General features: G+C 44.2%; 1 protein-coding gene across 6 annotated transcripts in view; it reads left to right on the top strand.

The window, feature by feature from the left end:
* Positions 1–18,326, top strand: part of myo3b (myosin IIIB) — a 756,411-nt gene that overhangs the window by 238,194 nt on the left and 499,891 nt on the right. For 5 of the 6 annotated variants that reach the window (XM_068035378.1, XM_068035376.1, XM_068035375.1 and 2 more), the window contains exon 10: positions 3,655–3,760. In XM_068035378.1, coding sequence (XP_067891479.1) covers positions 3,655–3,760 — 106 coding nt within the window. The remainder of the gene's footprint in view (positions 1–3,654; positions 3,761–18,326) is intronic. The other variant, XM_068035380.1, reaches the window with a different exon arrangement.

Below are 18,326 nucleotides of genomic sequence, written 5' to 3'. Positions count from 1 at the left end.
TGATTGAGGTATACAAAATTATGAGGGGCATTGATAGGATAGATAGGAAGAAACTTTTTCCATTAGCGGAGAGGTCAATAACTAGGGGGCATAGATTTAAGGTAAGGGGCAGGAGGTTTAGAGGGGTGTTTTAGAGGAATTTTTTCACCCAGAGGGTGGTTGGAATCTGGAACACACTGCCTGAAGGAGTGGTCGAGGCAGGAACACTCACGACATTCAAGAAATATTTAGATGAGCACTTGAAATGCCAGAACATACAAGGCTACGGGCCAAGTGCAGGGAAATGGGATTAGTTAGGACGGGTGCTTGATGGTTGGCACAGGCGCATTGGGCTGAAGGGCCTGTTTCTGTGCTGTAAAACTCTATGACTATAACAGGCTCCAGACCTTATTAAAGCCTTTGTCCAAACTTGGATGAAAGAGCTGAAGTGCAGAGGTGAGGTGAGAGTAACTGCCCTCAACAACAAGGCAGCATTTGACCGAGTATGGTATCAAGGAGCCCTAGCAAAATTGGAGTCAATGGGAATCGGGGGAAAACTCTCCACTAGTTGGTGTCGTACCTAGCACAAAGGAAGATGTTTCAGTGCCAAGGCATCGCTCCAGGAGTTGCTCTTGGTAGTGACCTAAGTCCAACCATCTTCAACTTCATCAATGACCTTCCCTCCATCACTGATGATTGCACAATGTTCAGTTCCGTTCGTGAGTCCTCAGATACTGAAGCAGTCTGTGCCCACATGTAGCAAGACCTGGACAGCATTTAGGCTAGGGCTGATAAGTGACAAATACCATTTGAGTCACACAAATGCCAATCAATGACTATCTCCAATAAGAATGAATCTAACCATCTCTCCTTGGTGTTCAACAGTATTACCATCACTGAATCCCCCCACCATCAACATCCTTCAGGTTATCACCGACCAGTAACCTAACTGGTCCAGCCATATAAATACTGTGGCTACTAACTCACCTCCTGACTCCCCAAAGCTTATTCACCATCTACAAGGCACAAGTCAAGGTCGTAATGGAATAAAAACAAGAAATGCTGGAAATACTCAGTAGGTCTGGCAGCATCTGTGGAGAGAGAAGCAGTGTTAACGTTTCAGGTCAGTGACCCTTCTTCAGAACTTGTAATGGAATACTTTCCACCTGCCTGGATGAGTGCAGCACCATCCACCACCTTAAATGTTCACTTCCTCCACCACTGGTGCACAGTGGCAGCAGTGTATGCATTCTCCAAGATGCACTGCAGCAACCCACCAAGCCTCCTTTGACAGCACATCCAAACCCGCACCCTTCTTCTTCTAGAAGGACAAGGGCACGAGGTGCTTGGGAACACCAATACCTGAAAGTTCCCCTCCAAGCAGCACACCTTCCTGACTTGGAACTGTATCGCTTTTCCTTCATTGTCACTGGGTCAAAAACCTGGAACTCCCCATCAGCACTGTGGCATATCTACATGACAGGGACTGCAGCAGTTCAAGAAGGCAGCTCACCACCACCTTCTCGAGGGCAATTAGGAATGGGCCTTGTCAACAATGGCCATATCTCAAGAACGAATAAAAATAAACAGAGACAGGACAGAAGAGGACACGCTGCTCACAAAGGGAGGAGGAGAAGGTCTCTCAGCAAGGTCCTCAGGGAGCATTTCTCTTAGCTCAGCCTAAGCCAGGAACAGTGTGTATGTCATCTCCATTTTATGAAGGAGGTGCTGACCGAAATCTGCCACCTGTTGCAGGTAAATCTGCACCCTCAGAGCAGGACAAGCAAGATACTGCCAATAGCTGCCAATGGTGACCATGGCTATGAATTTCTTTCCTTCAAGATGATTTCAGGCTGGAGCAGGCAACATGGAATCGTAGAATGGTTACAGCACAGAATGATGCCATTTGGCCTGTTGTGTTTGTGTTAGCTGTCTGGAAGAGCCACTCAGCTAGTCCCAGTTCCACGCCCTTTCTCTGTAAATCTGTCATATCTCCCAGTTCACTGTCAGTGTTGCCTCATCTGACTATGGTTCCTGTGAACACAACACCAAAACCCCATTCACCAGCAATCGCACACTTTATTTTCCCTCTCTCATTGACCATCACAGCGTCCTCTTGGCCACAATGCTGAAATGATAGTCACCACAAAGCAGCCACTCTACTTCAAGTTTATCAAACATATCACCCAATATTCCATACAAAAGTGAACTAATCACCCGTGTGAATTCCCTTAGTGCCAGTCTTTTGTGTACCTTTGCCTGTTCCTATTGCAATGCTACCCCAGTGACTAGCATGGTTGATGGAAGGCTGCTGAATTTCAGTGGCGGAGACTGCAAAGATGGCTTTGGTGGATTACCTTGAGGAGCTTCGGCCCTAGAAGGCCCAGCTTCAGACAGCACCACCTAGTCATGGGTGGCAGCAGTCTGAAGTTGGCTGGCTGACAGGCAACAGCAAGGATACTGGCGGAGTGGCAATGGTAGAAGGGCGAATGCTGTCATCTTGAGAGAGGACAGCCGGTATGTACTCCATGGTGCCTCTACCACTCCAAGAGGGCTGCTGGGTGGTGCCTCAGCAATCCTAGCAATGTGATGGAGGACAGATTGCAGGATTGCTGTGTGACCTGAAAGCCCCTGAGTACTGAGATCTGCAGCCATGATGGGCAGCAGTCTGAGCCTGAATGGCAGCAAGCTAAGATTGTATGACCTTCATCTGAGCTTCTGCTGCAACACTCAGACATTGGGCAGCTTCTGCTTGTGCTGCAATGAAAGCTGAGACATCGAACATCAGATGCAGCTTGATGGTTGGGTCTGCAACTGTTCTCATGGAGTTTGCCATCACTTTCACTCTGGAAAAGATGGTCTCCAAGGTCTGCACAAAGTTCTGTGCCAAGTTGGTACAGAACTCCTCTATGCTCCTTGACATTGACAACAGGCTTTCTGGCAGGCTTGCCATTGCACCTAGAGTTTGTGCATACCCATCAGTCTTTCCCTGATTTTAATTACTCCATCATTGGCGGTCGTGCCTTCAACTGCCATCAGCGTTAGCCAGGAATTCCCCCCTGAAAACCTCTCTGCCTCTTTACGTCTCCTTCTTTAAGCTGCTGCTTCTGGTCATCATGTGGCTCGGTATCAGATTTTGCTTTATAACGTTCCTGTGAAGTGCCTTGGAACTTTTTATTACGTTAAAGGCGCTCTATAAATACAAATTGTCATTTTTGTGTATGTACATTGAAAAACATAGATGGCTAGAATTGTGTTTTAACCAATGTGGGGGGTGGGTTCAGCTGATGACACAATCTAATATAAATTGCTTTTGACATGTGAACCCAGACTAATCTTTGTACTGGTGACACACTTGTCACCATCCTAATGAATGGATGGTTGTTAGGTTACGCATAAATAGAGGCACAGCTATTGTTTAAAGTTATCCTGTATTCTGCAACTTTATTGACTTATTGCTTAATTTGTACAATTTTTGATGACAATGAAATGGTTAATTATAGGATTTCATCACTTACTTAAGTAAAATGAACAATCTTTCAAAGGCCAAGTTTATCTATTGTGGTCAATGCAGTTGTGTGCAAATTTGATTATAAAGAATAAGCATTCTTTTGCATTGTAAAATGTGACCAATCCATTCACTGGATATCACTCTTAACTTTCCTTTGCTTTAAGCAGGCAAGAGCGCATCCATACCAGAAAAAGTCACCACATGAGAGCCTCAGAGAGTAGCAGTCAGAACATGACTGATGACTTGGTCACCCTTGAGTTCTTAGATGAGGTATGGTTTTCAAAAATGTTTCTTAGTCTGGGGGAAACAATACTTTAATTTAGTTTATGTATAATTGTTAACTCCTGTCATGTCTCAATAGTACAGTTATCATTTGGTGAACAGATCAGCAGAAAAGAATGCCAAAAATAAAATACTGCAGGTGCTGGGAATCTGAAATTAAAAAAAGAAAATGCAGGAAAAACTCAGCAAGTCCAGCGGCGGCTGGAGTCACTGTTGTGCATCCGCGAGGCAGAGGACTACGTGGATAGCACGTTTAGGGAGGTGGTCACACCGCTGGTTAGGAGCATGCAGACAGAGAGGGAATGGGTGACCACCAGGCAGGCAGTGCAGGAATCCCCTGAGTCTATCTTGCTTGCTAATCATTTTTCCATTTTGGATACTGGTGAGGGCGATGCTTCCTCGGAGGAATGCAGCCAGAGCAAAGTATGTGGTACTACAGGTGACTCAGCTGCACAGGAGGGGTGGAAGAGCAATAGTGATAGGGGATTCGATTGTCAGGGGATCAGACAGGCGTTTCTGCGGCAATAAATGTGACTCCAGGATCGTGTGTTGCGTCCCTGGTGCCAGGGTCAAGGATGTCATGGAGCAGCTGCAGGGCATCCTTCTGGGGGAGGCTGAACAGCAAGAGGTCGTGGTCCATATTGGTATCAGTGACATAGGTAGGAAGAGGGATGAGGTCCTGAAAACAGATTTAGGGAGAGGAAGTAAATTAAAAAGCAGGACCTCCAAAGCAGTAATCTCAGGATTACTCCCAGTGCCACGTGTTTGTGAGCATAGGAATAGAAGGATTGATCAATTGAACACATGGCCGGAGAATTGGTGTAGGAGGGAGGGCATCAGATTTCTGAGGCATTGGGGCAGGTGGGACCTGTACAAGATGGATGGGCTACACCTTAACAGGAACTAACATCTTCGCAGGGAGATTTGCTAGTGCTATTGTGGAGGGTTTAAACTAGCTTGTCAGGGGCATGGGAACCTGAGGGGTAGCTCAAATTGGAAGGAAGTAAATCTGGTAACAGGAGGTAGCAAAGTAGCAAGTGATATTGGAAAGCAGGTAAAACAGGCGAGAATCAACTAGGCTTAAAATGCAGACTGTCAAGAAGACAAGGTTAACGGCACTCTACCTGAATGCACGCAGCATTCGCAACAAGGTAGATGGCTTAAAGGCCCAAATAAAGGAAAATGGATGTGACCTAATTGCCACCTTTCGGGTGTTTGCTGTATGCATTTACTGGGAGATTTTACTCCTTGCTGGTTGTTCCTTAACGTTTTCCTACATGTTTAGAAATAGTTGAGGCAATCAGAATCATTCATTTAACACAAGTCATGATTTTTAAAAATTTTTGAATTTGATAATAGAACTTACCAGGATTTCAGGTGTGACACTTGGCAAATGTTCAAATACACAAAATGACACATAATGTGTTCCTCAATCAAAGGAACAAAAGAGAAAGGCAAATTTTGCCTTGGGGGAAATATTTTGTGTTATATGTTCACTGACACTTGCCAGCCATTTTTCCAGTTGTGTGAAGAAAATAATTTCATATATTTACTGTCTAACTTTTTTTATTTTAAGTAAATTATTTTCTACAGTGAGGGGAGACCCTGCACACTTGTGTGAATACTTCACAGGACAGTATAAATTCCAATGAGATATTGTTAATTTGGTATTTAATTGTAAAATCCAAGTTCTGACATGCCTAGCTTCATCTATCAACATTTCTTTGTCTGTAGGTACGGTTTCTGTGTTTTCTTCTTAATGTACAGCCTTGGATTTTCTTTATAATTCATTTTTGTGCAGTGTGATTTGTTGAGATAGTCACATTCGAGGAAAAAACAAATCGTCCAAGATACAGTTGCCATTGCCAATTAGTCTGGACCTCGAAAGCCGTAGAAGTATACTCCACAGAAGTTGGTCCAACGTGTCTTTGCCCACCCTTGGCGACAGCAGCCCCAAATTAATCCCACTGCCCTGCCCACTTTAACTTCTACTTCTTCAAATGTTTATCCACTTTTCTCTTAAAAGATGCAACAGGATGCACCTCAACCACTCCATTTGGCAAAGCATCTCATGTTGTAACAACCTTTTCAGGGCTGGATTTTATGCACCTGCTGCCAGGAATGGCGATGGGTGAATGCTGCCATTCCGCTGCAATCTTCCTTGCGGCAGCCCACAATAATATGTTGGTCAGGCCACCACCCCAGATCACGTGGTCGGGGTAGGCTCTCCAACGCTGACAATGGCGTCAGCTGCCTGTGCACAGGCGCTGGTGCCATTTTTAAAGCCCTGCCAGCTAATTTAAATTTTTAAAGTTATACCCCACTCCTACTGTACTGATTAAAAATCTGATGCCCCTTTCCCACCCACCAATAACAATAAAATTCATTATTTGCACTCCCCCCCAGCACTTACCTTCCACACTTGACTTTCCCCCCCAAACCGAACAAAGTGCACAGGTCACCCCATCCCACCATCCCTTACACTAATAGTGTAAATTTGACCCTATTTCCCCGGCCCCCCCACCACACTAAAAATCTTAAGGTCTGCCCTTCCCCATTGCTCAGAAGATCGCGGCCCGACGATAAGATTGGAGTCAATTTTATTTAAACGTATGCATTCTGCTAATTTGAATATTTTCATCTGGGACCTGTTGCCCAGCGGCAAGGGAATGTCACGGAGCCTTGCCTCCACTGGGAAGATTGGGCCTGGCCCTCCCGGCGTCGGGCTCCATGGCGACCCAATGCCGGAATGATCTTCCAGCACCCCCCACCTCAGAGCCTGACATCAGGAGCTTTGTAAAATCGCAGCCTTAGTGATAATTTTAAATTCCTGGGCTTTTAACTAGAAACTGGAATCAGCAGCATTTTCTGTTTATTTTATTTCCCACTGGTAGATTGATGTAAACGGGGCACTATAAATCTTTGCATCACTCTTAACTAAGTACCAGTATCTGCAGTATAACTGGAGCATTCATTATAATTGTAAAAATTATAATTATGAAGATTTGCTTTATACCAGGCAGTGGGCCCAGCATAAGGGGGTACACAGTGGCAGACAGTACAATTGGCTAAACCAGTGCAAATGATCAAGGAATTTCAAGTGCAAATTATGTCCTGTGCAAATCCGTGATCTTTTGAACTGGTTTAGAAAACACTATGGTAGAAGTCGGCCCCACCTGCACAAATGGCCACACCCCCAGATCAAATTAATCACCATGGTGAATTGCTGTTAATTGTGCCTATTTGTGGCTATTAAAATTAAGCCTTTGTTCAGGAGCAAGGGTATTAAGAGGCACCTTTTAATTGCTTTTAAATATTTTGAAATACGTAATTTATAAAGAAACTGACTGCTATACACAATGAAACTAATAAATGGTTCTGTATAGATTTTAAAAATAATTTTCAGTTTTTGTTTTAAGACACATTAAAAATGCTTCTTTTGTGATAAACTCATTTTCAGCTGTATTAATAAACATGCACCCGGTTGCCACTCTTAAATATATGATGGAATATTTTTACTTCAAGAAAAATAAATTACACTCTAAATTGCTACCTGATTGATTGGGTTCCTGGAAGACTTGGCGCTTATGATTATTAAAATGAATTTGAGCAGAAACTTGAACCATAACTTCTTTTATGAAAACCAGTGCAATTTTGAGCGCAATTTGCACCCAGACTGCTGTTTGCACCCAAAACAGCATATATATTCAAAAGTATCCATTTTCAGTTGCAGATTTTAAAAGAAAATTATCATTATTCTATCAACAGAAAATGAGCATAGAACATAATTGTGGATGCATTGGGTTGAATTTGCAGGTCTCCTAACTCGCTGAAATGGGATGTAGAACCTTGAAAATAGTGGGCAATGACCTATCACCCCATTGCAGCATTGCTGTCCCCGGGCCTACCTCTGAGTGACCCACCGAATCAGACTTTGGACTCATTAAAAATGTTAATTGGGATCCTATGATGTACATGGTACAGAGGAGCAATGGTGATTCTAATAATTTCCTATCAGCTCTTAAAACCTACATTCTCAATCATCCTCGAATTGAACAATACCTGCCCAACCTCATTATTCCACAGGAACAACCATTTACGACTGTCAGATATAGCCAGCTTCAGTTTGATGACCCAGCTGTTGAGTAGGAATGCAAGACTTTTAACCTGGTTCAGTGGCAGCACTCACACCTCTTGAGTCAGCCGACCATGAGTTCAAGCCCTAGTCCAGGACTAGATTCACACATTCAGTGTAATACTGAAGGATTTCAGCATTGCTGGAAGTGCTGTTTTTTGACAAGATGTTGAACTGAGGCCCCTATCTGCCTGCTCAGGTGGATCCCATGGCTTTATTCAAGGAAGAGCAGGGAAGATCTCCTGATGACCTGGTTAGCAGGCATCCCTCAACCACCACCACCAAAACAAACAAAGAAACTCACTTATCTCATTTACTGTTTGCGGATCTTGCTGTGTTCAAAATTAGCTGCCACATTTGTCAACAAAAACAACAGTGACTATACTTTAAAAAAAAAGTAATTCATTGATTGTGAAACACTTTGGGATTCTTGAGGACTTGAAAGGCACTATAAAAATAAATTCTTGTAATTCTGTTTTTCCTAAGGCACGACACTGGCTATAGCAGATGCTTTATTGACTTACAGATAATTATCAGCCAGTTGGGCTTATAACTTGATATGGAAAGAAATGTATTGTAATGCTTCTCAAGGCACAGTTGTCCAATCTTCACTCATTTTTGAATGCAAGCAGATTTCTCATTGTGTTGCATAAAGTAAGTTGGAAGATACAAGGGCAATTTTATCCCTGCCCGCCCAGTGGAAACTGGTTGAACAGTCAGTTAAGATGGCTGCAGTGATTTACAACCCTGATTCCGCTGCCTTCCCCAGGTTGTAATTTTAACTTGCTCATTTGAGCTGGTGCGAGGAACACCAGCAGGGTCCTTTAAGTATGTAGATAACGCTCCAATTACATCATCGAAGCCCAACTGCAAATTTAACCTGTGGGGGGACGCTGGATTACCTGCCAAGCCAACCTAGCCCACCTCCAGGAGTGCTCCTCGTGGCCCCACAGCAAAACCTTGGGCCTCTCCTACACTCAGCTTCTGTTCCCCTTTGAGGATCATGATTAACCCTCTCCACCCACGTATACATTACTTCCAGCCTCCTGCCGTCTGTTATTTCACTGCCAGCAGATAACCAGTTAGTGCTTCCTGCCGGGTTCAGAAAGGAGACTGATGAACCCTATGCAGATGAGGACCAGGACTCAAAATCTCCCAGAATTTGCGCCTCAGAATGCCAGTCAATTTGTCATCTGCCTCAACATCCACCCTCCACAAGGGAGTTAAAATTCCAGCTGTATTTTTTGGTAATGATAAATCCTATGCTGCAGTTATTGAATTTGTATCTTTATACCTTCTTCTTCTTTGGGCCTCCTTATCTCGAGAGACAATGGATACGCGCCTGGAGGTGGTCAGTGGTTTGTGAAGCAGCGCCTGGAGTGGCTATAAAGGCCAATTCTGGAGTAACAGGCTCTTCCACAGGTGCTGCAGAGAAATTTGTTTGTTGGGGCTGTTGCACAGTTGGCTCTCCCCTTGCGCCTCTGTCTTTTTTCCTGCCAACTACTAAGTCTCTTCGACTCGCCACAATTTAGCCCTGTCTTTATGGCTGCCCGCCAGCTCTGGCGAATGCTGGCAACTGACTCCCACGACTTGTGATCAATGTCACACGATTTCATGTCGCGTTTGCAGACGTCTTTATAACGGAGACATGGACGGCCGGTGGGTCTGATACCAGTGGCGAGCTCGCTGTACAATGTGTCTTTGGGGATCCTGCCATCTTCCATGCGGCTCACATGGCCAAGCCATCTCAAGCGCCGCTGACTCAGTAGGGTGTATAAGCTGGGGATGTTGGCCGCTTCAAGGACTTCTGTGTTGGAGATATAGTCCTGCCACCTGATGCCAAGTATTCTCCGAAGGCAGCGAAGATGGAATGAATTGAGACGTCGCTCTTGGCTGGCATACGTTGTCCAGGCCTCGCTGCCGTAGAGCAAGGTACTGAGGACACAGGCCTGATACACTCGGACTTTTGTGTTCCGTGTCAGTGCGCCATTTTCCCACACTCTCTTGGCCAGTCTGAACATAGCAGTGGAAGCCTTACCCATGCGCTTGTTGATTTCTGCATCTAGAGACAGGTTACTGGTGATAGTTGAGCCTAGGTAGGTGAACTCTTGAACCACTTCCAGAGCGTGGTCGCCAATATTGATGGATGGAGCATTTCTGACATCCTGCCCCATGATGTTCGTTTTCTTGAGGCTGATGGTTAGGCCAAATTCATTGCAGGCAGACGCAAACCTGTCGATGAGACTCTGCAGGCATTCTTCAGTGTGAGATGTTAAAGCAGCATCGTCAGCAAAGAGGAGTTCTCTGATGAGGACTTTCCGTACTTTGGACTTCGCTCTTAGACGGGCAAGGTTGAACAACCTGCCCCCTGATCTTGTGTGGAGGAAAATTCCTTCTTCAGAGGATTTGAACGCATGTGAAAGCAGCAGGGAGAAGAAAATCCCAAAAAGTGTGGGTGCGAGAACACAGCCCTGTTTCACACCACTCAGGATAGGAAAGGGCTCTGATGAGGAGCCACCATGTTGAATTGTGCCTTTCATATTGTCATGGAATGAGGTGATGATACTTAGTAGCTTTGGTGGACATCCGATCTTTTCTAGTAGTCTGAAGAGACCACGTCTGCTGACGAGGTCAAAGGCTTTGGTGAGATCAATGAAAGCAATGTAGAGGGGCATCTGCTGTTCACGGCATTTCTCCTGTATCTGACGAAGGGAGAACAGCATGTCAATAGTCGATCTTCCTGCCTTGGGCGCTATGGCGTTGGAAGGATGAATGAGAACGGGCAGAGACTGCTTGAGTTGTGTACCTATCATAACCTCTGCATCACCAACTCGTTCTTTCACACTAAACCCTGTCACCAGGTTTCATGGAGGCACCCAAGATCACGTCGTTGGCACCAGCTAGACCTCATTGTCACAAGGCGAGCCGCCTTAAACAGTGTTCAAATCACACGCAGCTTCCACAGTGCGGACTGCGACACCGACCACTCCCTGGTGTGCAGCAAGGTTAGACTCAGACCAAAGAAGTTGCATCATTCCAAGCAGAAGGGCCACCCGCGCATCAACACGAGCAGAATTTCTCACCCACAGCTGTTACAAAAATTTCTAAATTCACTTGTAACAGCCCTTCAAAACACTCCCACAGGGGATGCTGAGACCAAGTGGGCCCACATCAGAGACGCCATCTATGAGTCAGCTTTGACCACCTACGGCAAAAGTGCGAAGAGAAATGCAGACTGGTTTCAATCTCATAATGAAGAGCTGGAACCTGTCATAGCCGCTAAGCGCATTGCACTTTTGAACTACAAGAAAGCCCCCAGCGATTTAACATCCGCAGCACTTAAAGCAGCCAGAAGTACTGCACAAAGAACAGCTAGGCGTTGCGCAAACGACTACTGGCAACACCTATGCAGTCATATTCAGCTGGCCTCAGACACCGGAAACGTCAGAGGAATGTATGATGGCATGAAGAGAGCTCTTGGGCCAACCATCAAGAAGATCACCCCCCTCAAATCTAAATCGGGGGACATAATCACTGACCAACGCAAACAGATGGACCGCTGGGTTGAGCACTACCTAGAACTGTACTCCAGGGAGAATGCTGTCACTGAGACTGCCCTCAATGCAGCCCAGCCTCTACCAGTCATGGATGAGCTGGACATACAGCCAACCAAATCGGAACTCAGTGATGCCATTGATTCCCTAGCCAGCGGAAAAGCCCCTGGGAAGGACAGCATTACCCCTGAAATAATCAAGAGTGCCAAGCCTGCTATACTCTCAGCACTACATGAACTGCTATGCCTGTGCTGGGACGAGGGAGCAGTACCCCAGGACATGCGCGATGCCAACATCATCACCCTCTATAAAAACAAAGGTGACCGCGGTGACTGCAACAACTACCGTGGAATCTCCCTGCTCAGCATAGTGGGGAAAGTCTTTGCTCGAGTCGCTCTGAACAGGCTCCAGAAGCTGGCCGAGCGCGTCTACCCTGAGGCACAGTGTGGCTTTCGTGCAGAGAGATCGACTTTATACCTTTCCCTTGGAAAATAGTATGAAAGATTTGTAGGCTGATTACAGTCTGCAACATGAAAACTGCTTCCATGGCTGTAACCATCAATTGTACGAGCCACTAGGATTGTTCATCCTAGACTAAGGTTTTTGTGGGCTTCCACAGCCCATATGGTGAGGTGGGGGGCACCCATGTGCACTGGACCTGCTGAATATCAACCCAGGAACTCAGCCCTCCATTTGGCAAGACTATCTGGAGTGAGGTTTGAACGCTGCACTTTCTGACTCAGAGTTGGGAATGCTAACACTAAGCCAAAGGCTTGCTATATGATTGGTGTTCTATGATGGTGCTCCCAGAAAAAAGAATTATATTTCATTTCCTGTAACTGTTTCTTTGCTTGTCTCCCATTCTTTAAGCTTATTTATGTCTGTCTGTCTCTCTGTGTATGTCTCATATACTTTTGTTATGACCTCTGTATTTCTGGCTTATCTCCGGTCGTCTTTCTCATATTCTGCCTTTATATATGTCCTTTCTATATGTCCTATTTTAACAGTAAGTCTCCCAGATGACTTTTGTTTTCTCTAATGTATGTCTCTGGTTACTGACCCTTCTGCCAGTGGAAATAATTTTTCCTTATTTACTCTATCATAGACCTTCATAATTTTGAAATCCTCCATTAAATCTCCTCTTAATCTTTTAGAGTCATAGAGTTATACAGCACTGAAACAGGTCCTTCGGCCCATCGTGTCTGTGCTGGCCGTCAAGAACCTATCTATTCTGATCCCATTTTCCAGCACTTGGCCCATAGCCTTGTATGCTATGGCATTTCAAGTGCTCATCTAAATGCTTCTTAAATGTTGTGAGGGTTCCTGCCTCTACCACCCCATCAGGCAGTGCATTCCAGATTCCAACTACCCTCTGGGTGAAAATGTTTTTCCTCCAATTCCCCTCTAAACCTCCTGCCCCTTATCTTAAATCTATGCCCCCTGGTTATTGACCCCTCCACTAAGGGAAAAAGTTTCTTCCTATCTATCCTATCAATGCCCCTCATAATTTTGTATCTCAATCAGGTCCCCCCTCAGCCTTCCCTGCTGTAAGGAAAACAAACCTAGCCTATCCAGTCTCTCTTCATAGCTGAAATGCTCCAGCCCAGGCAACATCCTGGTGGATCTCCTCTACACCCTCTCCAGTGCAATCACATCCTTCCTATAGTGTGGTGACCAGAACGGTACACAGTACTCCAGCTGTGGCCTTACTAGTGTTTTATAAAGCTCCATCATAACCTCCCTGCTCTTATATTCTGTGCCTTGGCTAATAAAGGCAAGTATCCCATATGCCTTCCTAACCACCTTATCTACCTGTGCTGCTGCCTTCAGTGATCTATGGACAAGTACACCAGTACACCGTCTGCACCTCCGAGGGTCCTACCATCCATTGTATATTTCCTCCCAAAATGCATCACCTCACACTTCTCAGGATTAAATTCCATTTGCCACTGCTCCGCCCATCTTACCAGGCTATCTATATCGTCCTGTAATCTAAGGCTTTCCTCCTCACTATTTACAACACCACCAGTTTTTGTGTCATCTGCAAACTTAATGATCATACCTCCTATATTCATGTCTAAATCATTAATGTACACTACGAACAGCAAGGGTCCCAGCACTGATCCCTGCGGTACACCACTGGTCACAGGCTTCCACTCGCAAAAACAACCCTCGACCATCACCCTCTGCCTCCTGCCACTAAGCCAATTTTGGATCCACTTTGCCAAATTGTCCTGGATCCCATAGGCTCTTACCATCTTAACCAATCTCCCATGCAGGACCTTATCAAAAGCCTTACCGAAGTTCATGTAGACTACATCAACTGCTTTCTATCTAGTCACCTCCTCGAAAAATTCAGTCAAGTTTGTTAGACATGATCTCCCCCTGACAAAGCCATGCTGACTATCCCTGCCTCTCTAAGTGGAGATTAATGGTGTCCCTCAGAATTTTTTCTAATAGTTTCCTAACCACCGATGTTAGACTCACTGGCCTGTAATTACCTGGTTTATCCCTGCTGCCCTTCTTGAATAATGGTACCACATTCGCTGTCCTCCAATCCTCTGATACCTTTCCTGTGGCTAGAGAGGATTTGAAAATTTGTGTCAGAGCCCCTGCTATCTCCTCCCTTGCCTCACATAACAGCCTGAGGAAAAAATCTCCCAGCTTCTCTAGACTTTTCACTTACCCGAAGTCCCCTATCTTGGTATCATTCCTGTAAATCGGTATTTTTGTATTTTTTTACAGTATGCATTGTATTTTCTCATTTTCCTCTCACCTATCAGAGGTGGTAGACTGGAGTCATAATCTCTAAAAGCTGTACACGTTAGCTCATATCTTGTGACTCTGGGTTCACTGTCTCCAGTTATTGAAATGCAGGCTGTGATCCTCAATGTACATCACCATCTCTGATAGTGATCCTGTGGTACTTGAAACACACTTAAGTTTCCTAGCCAAGGTTATCTACATTTTTATTCATGTCAAAAAATTGTGATCCCCTCTTTCTAACCTTCCCCAAACAATCTGAAGTGGGATTGAAGCTCCCACTGGCAGAAGCGGAATGTACCAATTCCTTTTGTTGATCACATCAAGTGATTGTTTTATTAATTTTTAAAAACTTTCTATTGTGCTTTCAGTGTACTTTTGCAAATGTTATACATATTGGTGTATGTTCATGCATACATTTTATGAAGGCTTCTTACATATAGATGTACAATAACAACTTGTATTTATGTAGAGCCTTTAACATAGTAAAGCATCCCATTGTGACTTCATCCTTCTCCCTGGCAACTGTCTGAGGCTGAACCAGACTGTTTGCAACCTTGGTACCATAATTGACCCTGAGTTGAGCAATATGACACTGAGCCACTTAAGGAGATATTAGGGCAGACGACTGAAAGGTTAGTCAAAGAGGAAGATTTTAAGGAGTGTCCTAAAGGAAGAAAGCGAGGTAGAGAGGTCGAGAAGTTTAGGGAGGGATTTTGAGAACTTGGGGCCCAAGCAGCTGAAGGCACAGCCACCAATGGTGGAGCGATTAAAATTGGGGATGCTGAAGACACCAGAATTGGAGAAATGCAGGTATCTTGGAGGGTTGAGGGGCTGGAGGATTCCCAGTAATCAATCTGGTGACTCTTTGTTGCACTCCCTGTATGGCAAATATTTCCTTCCTTAGGCAAGGGAACCAAAACAGTACTCCAGGTGAGGTCTCACCAAGGCTCTATACAACTGCAGCAAGACTTCTTTACTCCTGTACTCAAATCCTTTTGCAATAAAGGCCAACATGTCATTTGCCTTCCTGATTGCTTGCTGCACCTGCATGTTAGCTTTCAGTAACTTATGAACAAAGGCACCCAGGTCCCTTTGGATATCAACACATCCCAATCTCTATCCATTAAGTACTCTGCATTTCTGTTTTTCCTACCGAAGTGGATAACTTCACATTTTTCCACATTATATGTCATCTGTCATGTTCTTGCTCACTCACTTAGCCTGTCTAAATCCCCTTGAAGCCTCTTTGCATCCTCCTCATAAATTACACTTTCGCCTAGTTTTGTGGCATCAGCAAACTTGGAAATATTACATTTGGTTCCCACATCCAAATCATTGATATAGATTGTGAACAGCTGGGGCCCAATCATTGATCCTTGCAGTACCCCACTAGTCACAAGCTGCCAACCTGAGAATGACTTGTTTATTCCTACTCTTCTGTTTTCTGTCTGTTAACCAATTCTCAATCCATGCCAGTATATTACCCCTAATCCCATGTGCTCTAATTTGAGATGGCTTGGCCATGTGAGCCGCATGGAAGATGGCAGGATCCCCAAAGACACATTGTACAGCGAGCTCGCCACTGGTATCAGACCCACCGGCCGTCCATGTCTCCGTTATAAAGACGTCTGCAAACGCGACATGAAATCGTGTGACATTGATCACAAGTCGTGGGAGTCAGTTGCCAGCATTCGCCAGAGCTGGCGGGCAGCCATAAAGACAGGGCTAAATTGTGGCGAGTCGAAGAGACTTAGTAGTTGGCAGGAAAAAAGACAGAGGCGCAAGGGGAGAGCCAACTGTGCAACAGCCCCAACAAACAAATTTCTCTGCAGCACCTGTGGAAGAGCCTGTCACTCCAGAATTGGCCTTTATAGCCACTCCAGGCGCTGCTTCACAAACCACTGACCACCTCCAGGCGCGTATCCATTGTCTCTCGAGATAAGGAGGCCCAAAAGAAGAAATTTTGTTTACTAACCCCTTGTGTAGGACCTTATCAAAAGCCTCTGAAAATCCAAATACGCCACATCCACTGGTTCCCCTTACCTATTCTGCTAGTCACATCCTCAGAAAACTCTTAACAGGTTTGTCAAACATGGTTTCCCTTTCATAAATCCATATTGACTCTGCCTAACCCTACCATTATTTTCTAAGTGTCCAGTTGTCACATCCTTTACATTCGATTCTTGCATTTTCCTTACTACTGTTATCAGGCTAACAGGTCTGTAGTTCCCCGTTTTCTCTCTCCCTCCTTTCTTAATTACTGATGTTACATTTGCTGCCTTCCAATCTTCAGAAACTGCTCCAGAATCTATAGAATTTTGGAAGATGATCACCAACGCATTCGCTATCTCTACAAGCCACCTGCTTCTACACTCTGGGATGTAGATAATCAGGTCCAGGGGATTTATCAACTTTCAGTCACATTAATTTCTCCGGTACTACTTTTTTTTACTAATACTAATTTCTTTCAGTTCCTCATTCTTGCTAATCCCTTGATTCTTCAGTATTTCTGGTAGTTTTCTTGTAGTTTCCTCCTTGAATATAGACACAAATTATTTGATTAATTTCTCTGCCATTCCCTTATTCCCCATTATAAATTCTCCTGTCTCTGCCTGTAATGGGCCTACATTTTTCTTTGCTAATCTTTTCTTTTTTACATACCTATAGAAGCTTTTACAGTCCATTTTTATGGTTCTCACTCGTTTACTTTCATATTCTATTTTCTCTTTCTTTATCAGTTTCTTGGTCCTCCTTTGTTGAATTCTAAAATGCTCCCAATCCTCAGACTTACTACTTTTTGGCAACTTTATAAGACTCTTCCTTTGATCTGATACAATCTTTAACCTCTCTTGTTAGCCATTGTTGGATCCCTTTTCCTGCTGGTATTTGTGCCTCAAAGGAATATAAATTTGTTGTAAACCAAGTATTAATTTTTTAAATAAAAGCAAAATACTGCGGATGCTGGAAATCTGAAACAAAAACAAGAAATGCTGGATTCACTCAGCAGGTCTGGCAGCATCTGTGGAAAGAGAAGCAGAGTTAACGTTTCGGGTCAGTGACCCTTCTTCGGAACTGATTAATTTTTTAAATGCTAGTTGTTGGCTTGTGTACCATCATACCTTTTAATGCAGTTTCCCAATTTACCACAGCCAACTTGCCCCTCATATCTTTGTCGTTTCCTTTAAGATTTTATACCCTAGTTTTAGATTGAACTGCATCAGTTTCAAACTTAAAGCAAAATTTTATCATATTATGGTCACTCTTTCCTATAGGCTTCTTTACAAAGAGATTATTAATTATCCCTTTCTCATTGCACAATACCAGATCTAAAATAGACCATGTTCTAGAAAACCATCTTGTATACATTTCAAGAATTTGTCCTCGACAGCATTAGTGCTAATTAAGTTTATCCAGTCTATCTGTAGATTGAAGTCCCCATGTTTACTGTATTATCTTTGTTACATGCAGCTCTAATTTCCTGATTTATACTGTGTCCTACATTACCGCTATTGTTTGGCTGCCTATAAACAACTCCTACTAATATTTGCTGCCTCTTGCTGTTTCTTAGTTCTACCCAAACTCATTCTACATCTTGATCTTTTGATCTACGATCCTCTCTTACTAATGTACTGATCTCATCCTTTATTAACAGTACTACCCCACCTTCTTTTCCTTTTTGTTTATCCCTCCTAAATGTCGAATACCCGTGAACATTCAGCTTCCAGCCTTAGATCATATCTGTTCAATTCTATTTGTGCCGTCAATTCATCTACCTTGTTGCGAATGCTGTGTGTATTCAGATCGAGTGCCTTTAATTCTGACTTTTTATTGTTTTCAAAACCTCTAGCCTTACCTGCTGGCGCTTTGTACTTTCTATTCCTTCTTGCCACACTCTGATTAGCATTACCCTTATTGCTACCTTGCTCTCTTGCCTTCTCCTCTCTCTTTAAATTATCACAGCTTCCCTCACTTGATCCCTCACCCCCACTATTTAGTTTAAAGCCCTTCTACCGCCCTAGTTATATGACTCGCCAGAACACTGGACTCATGGTTCATGTGAAGACCTTCCCAATGCTACAGCTCCCACTTTCTCCAATAC

Source organism: Heterodontus francisci, chromosome 7 (assembly GCF_036365525.1).
Source record: "Heterodontus francisci isolate sHetFra1 chromosome 7, sHetFra1.hap1, whole genome shotgun sequence".
NCBI classification, from domain to species: Eukaryota; Metazoa; Chordata; class Chondrichthyes; order Heterodontiformes; family Heterodontidae; genus Heterodontus; species Heterodontus francisci.
This window is presented reverse-complemented; position numbering and strand designations above follow the sequence as displayed.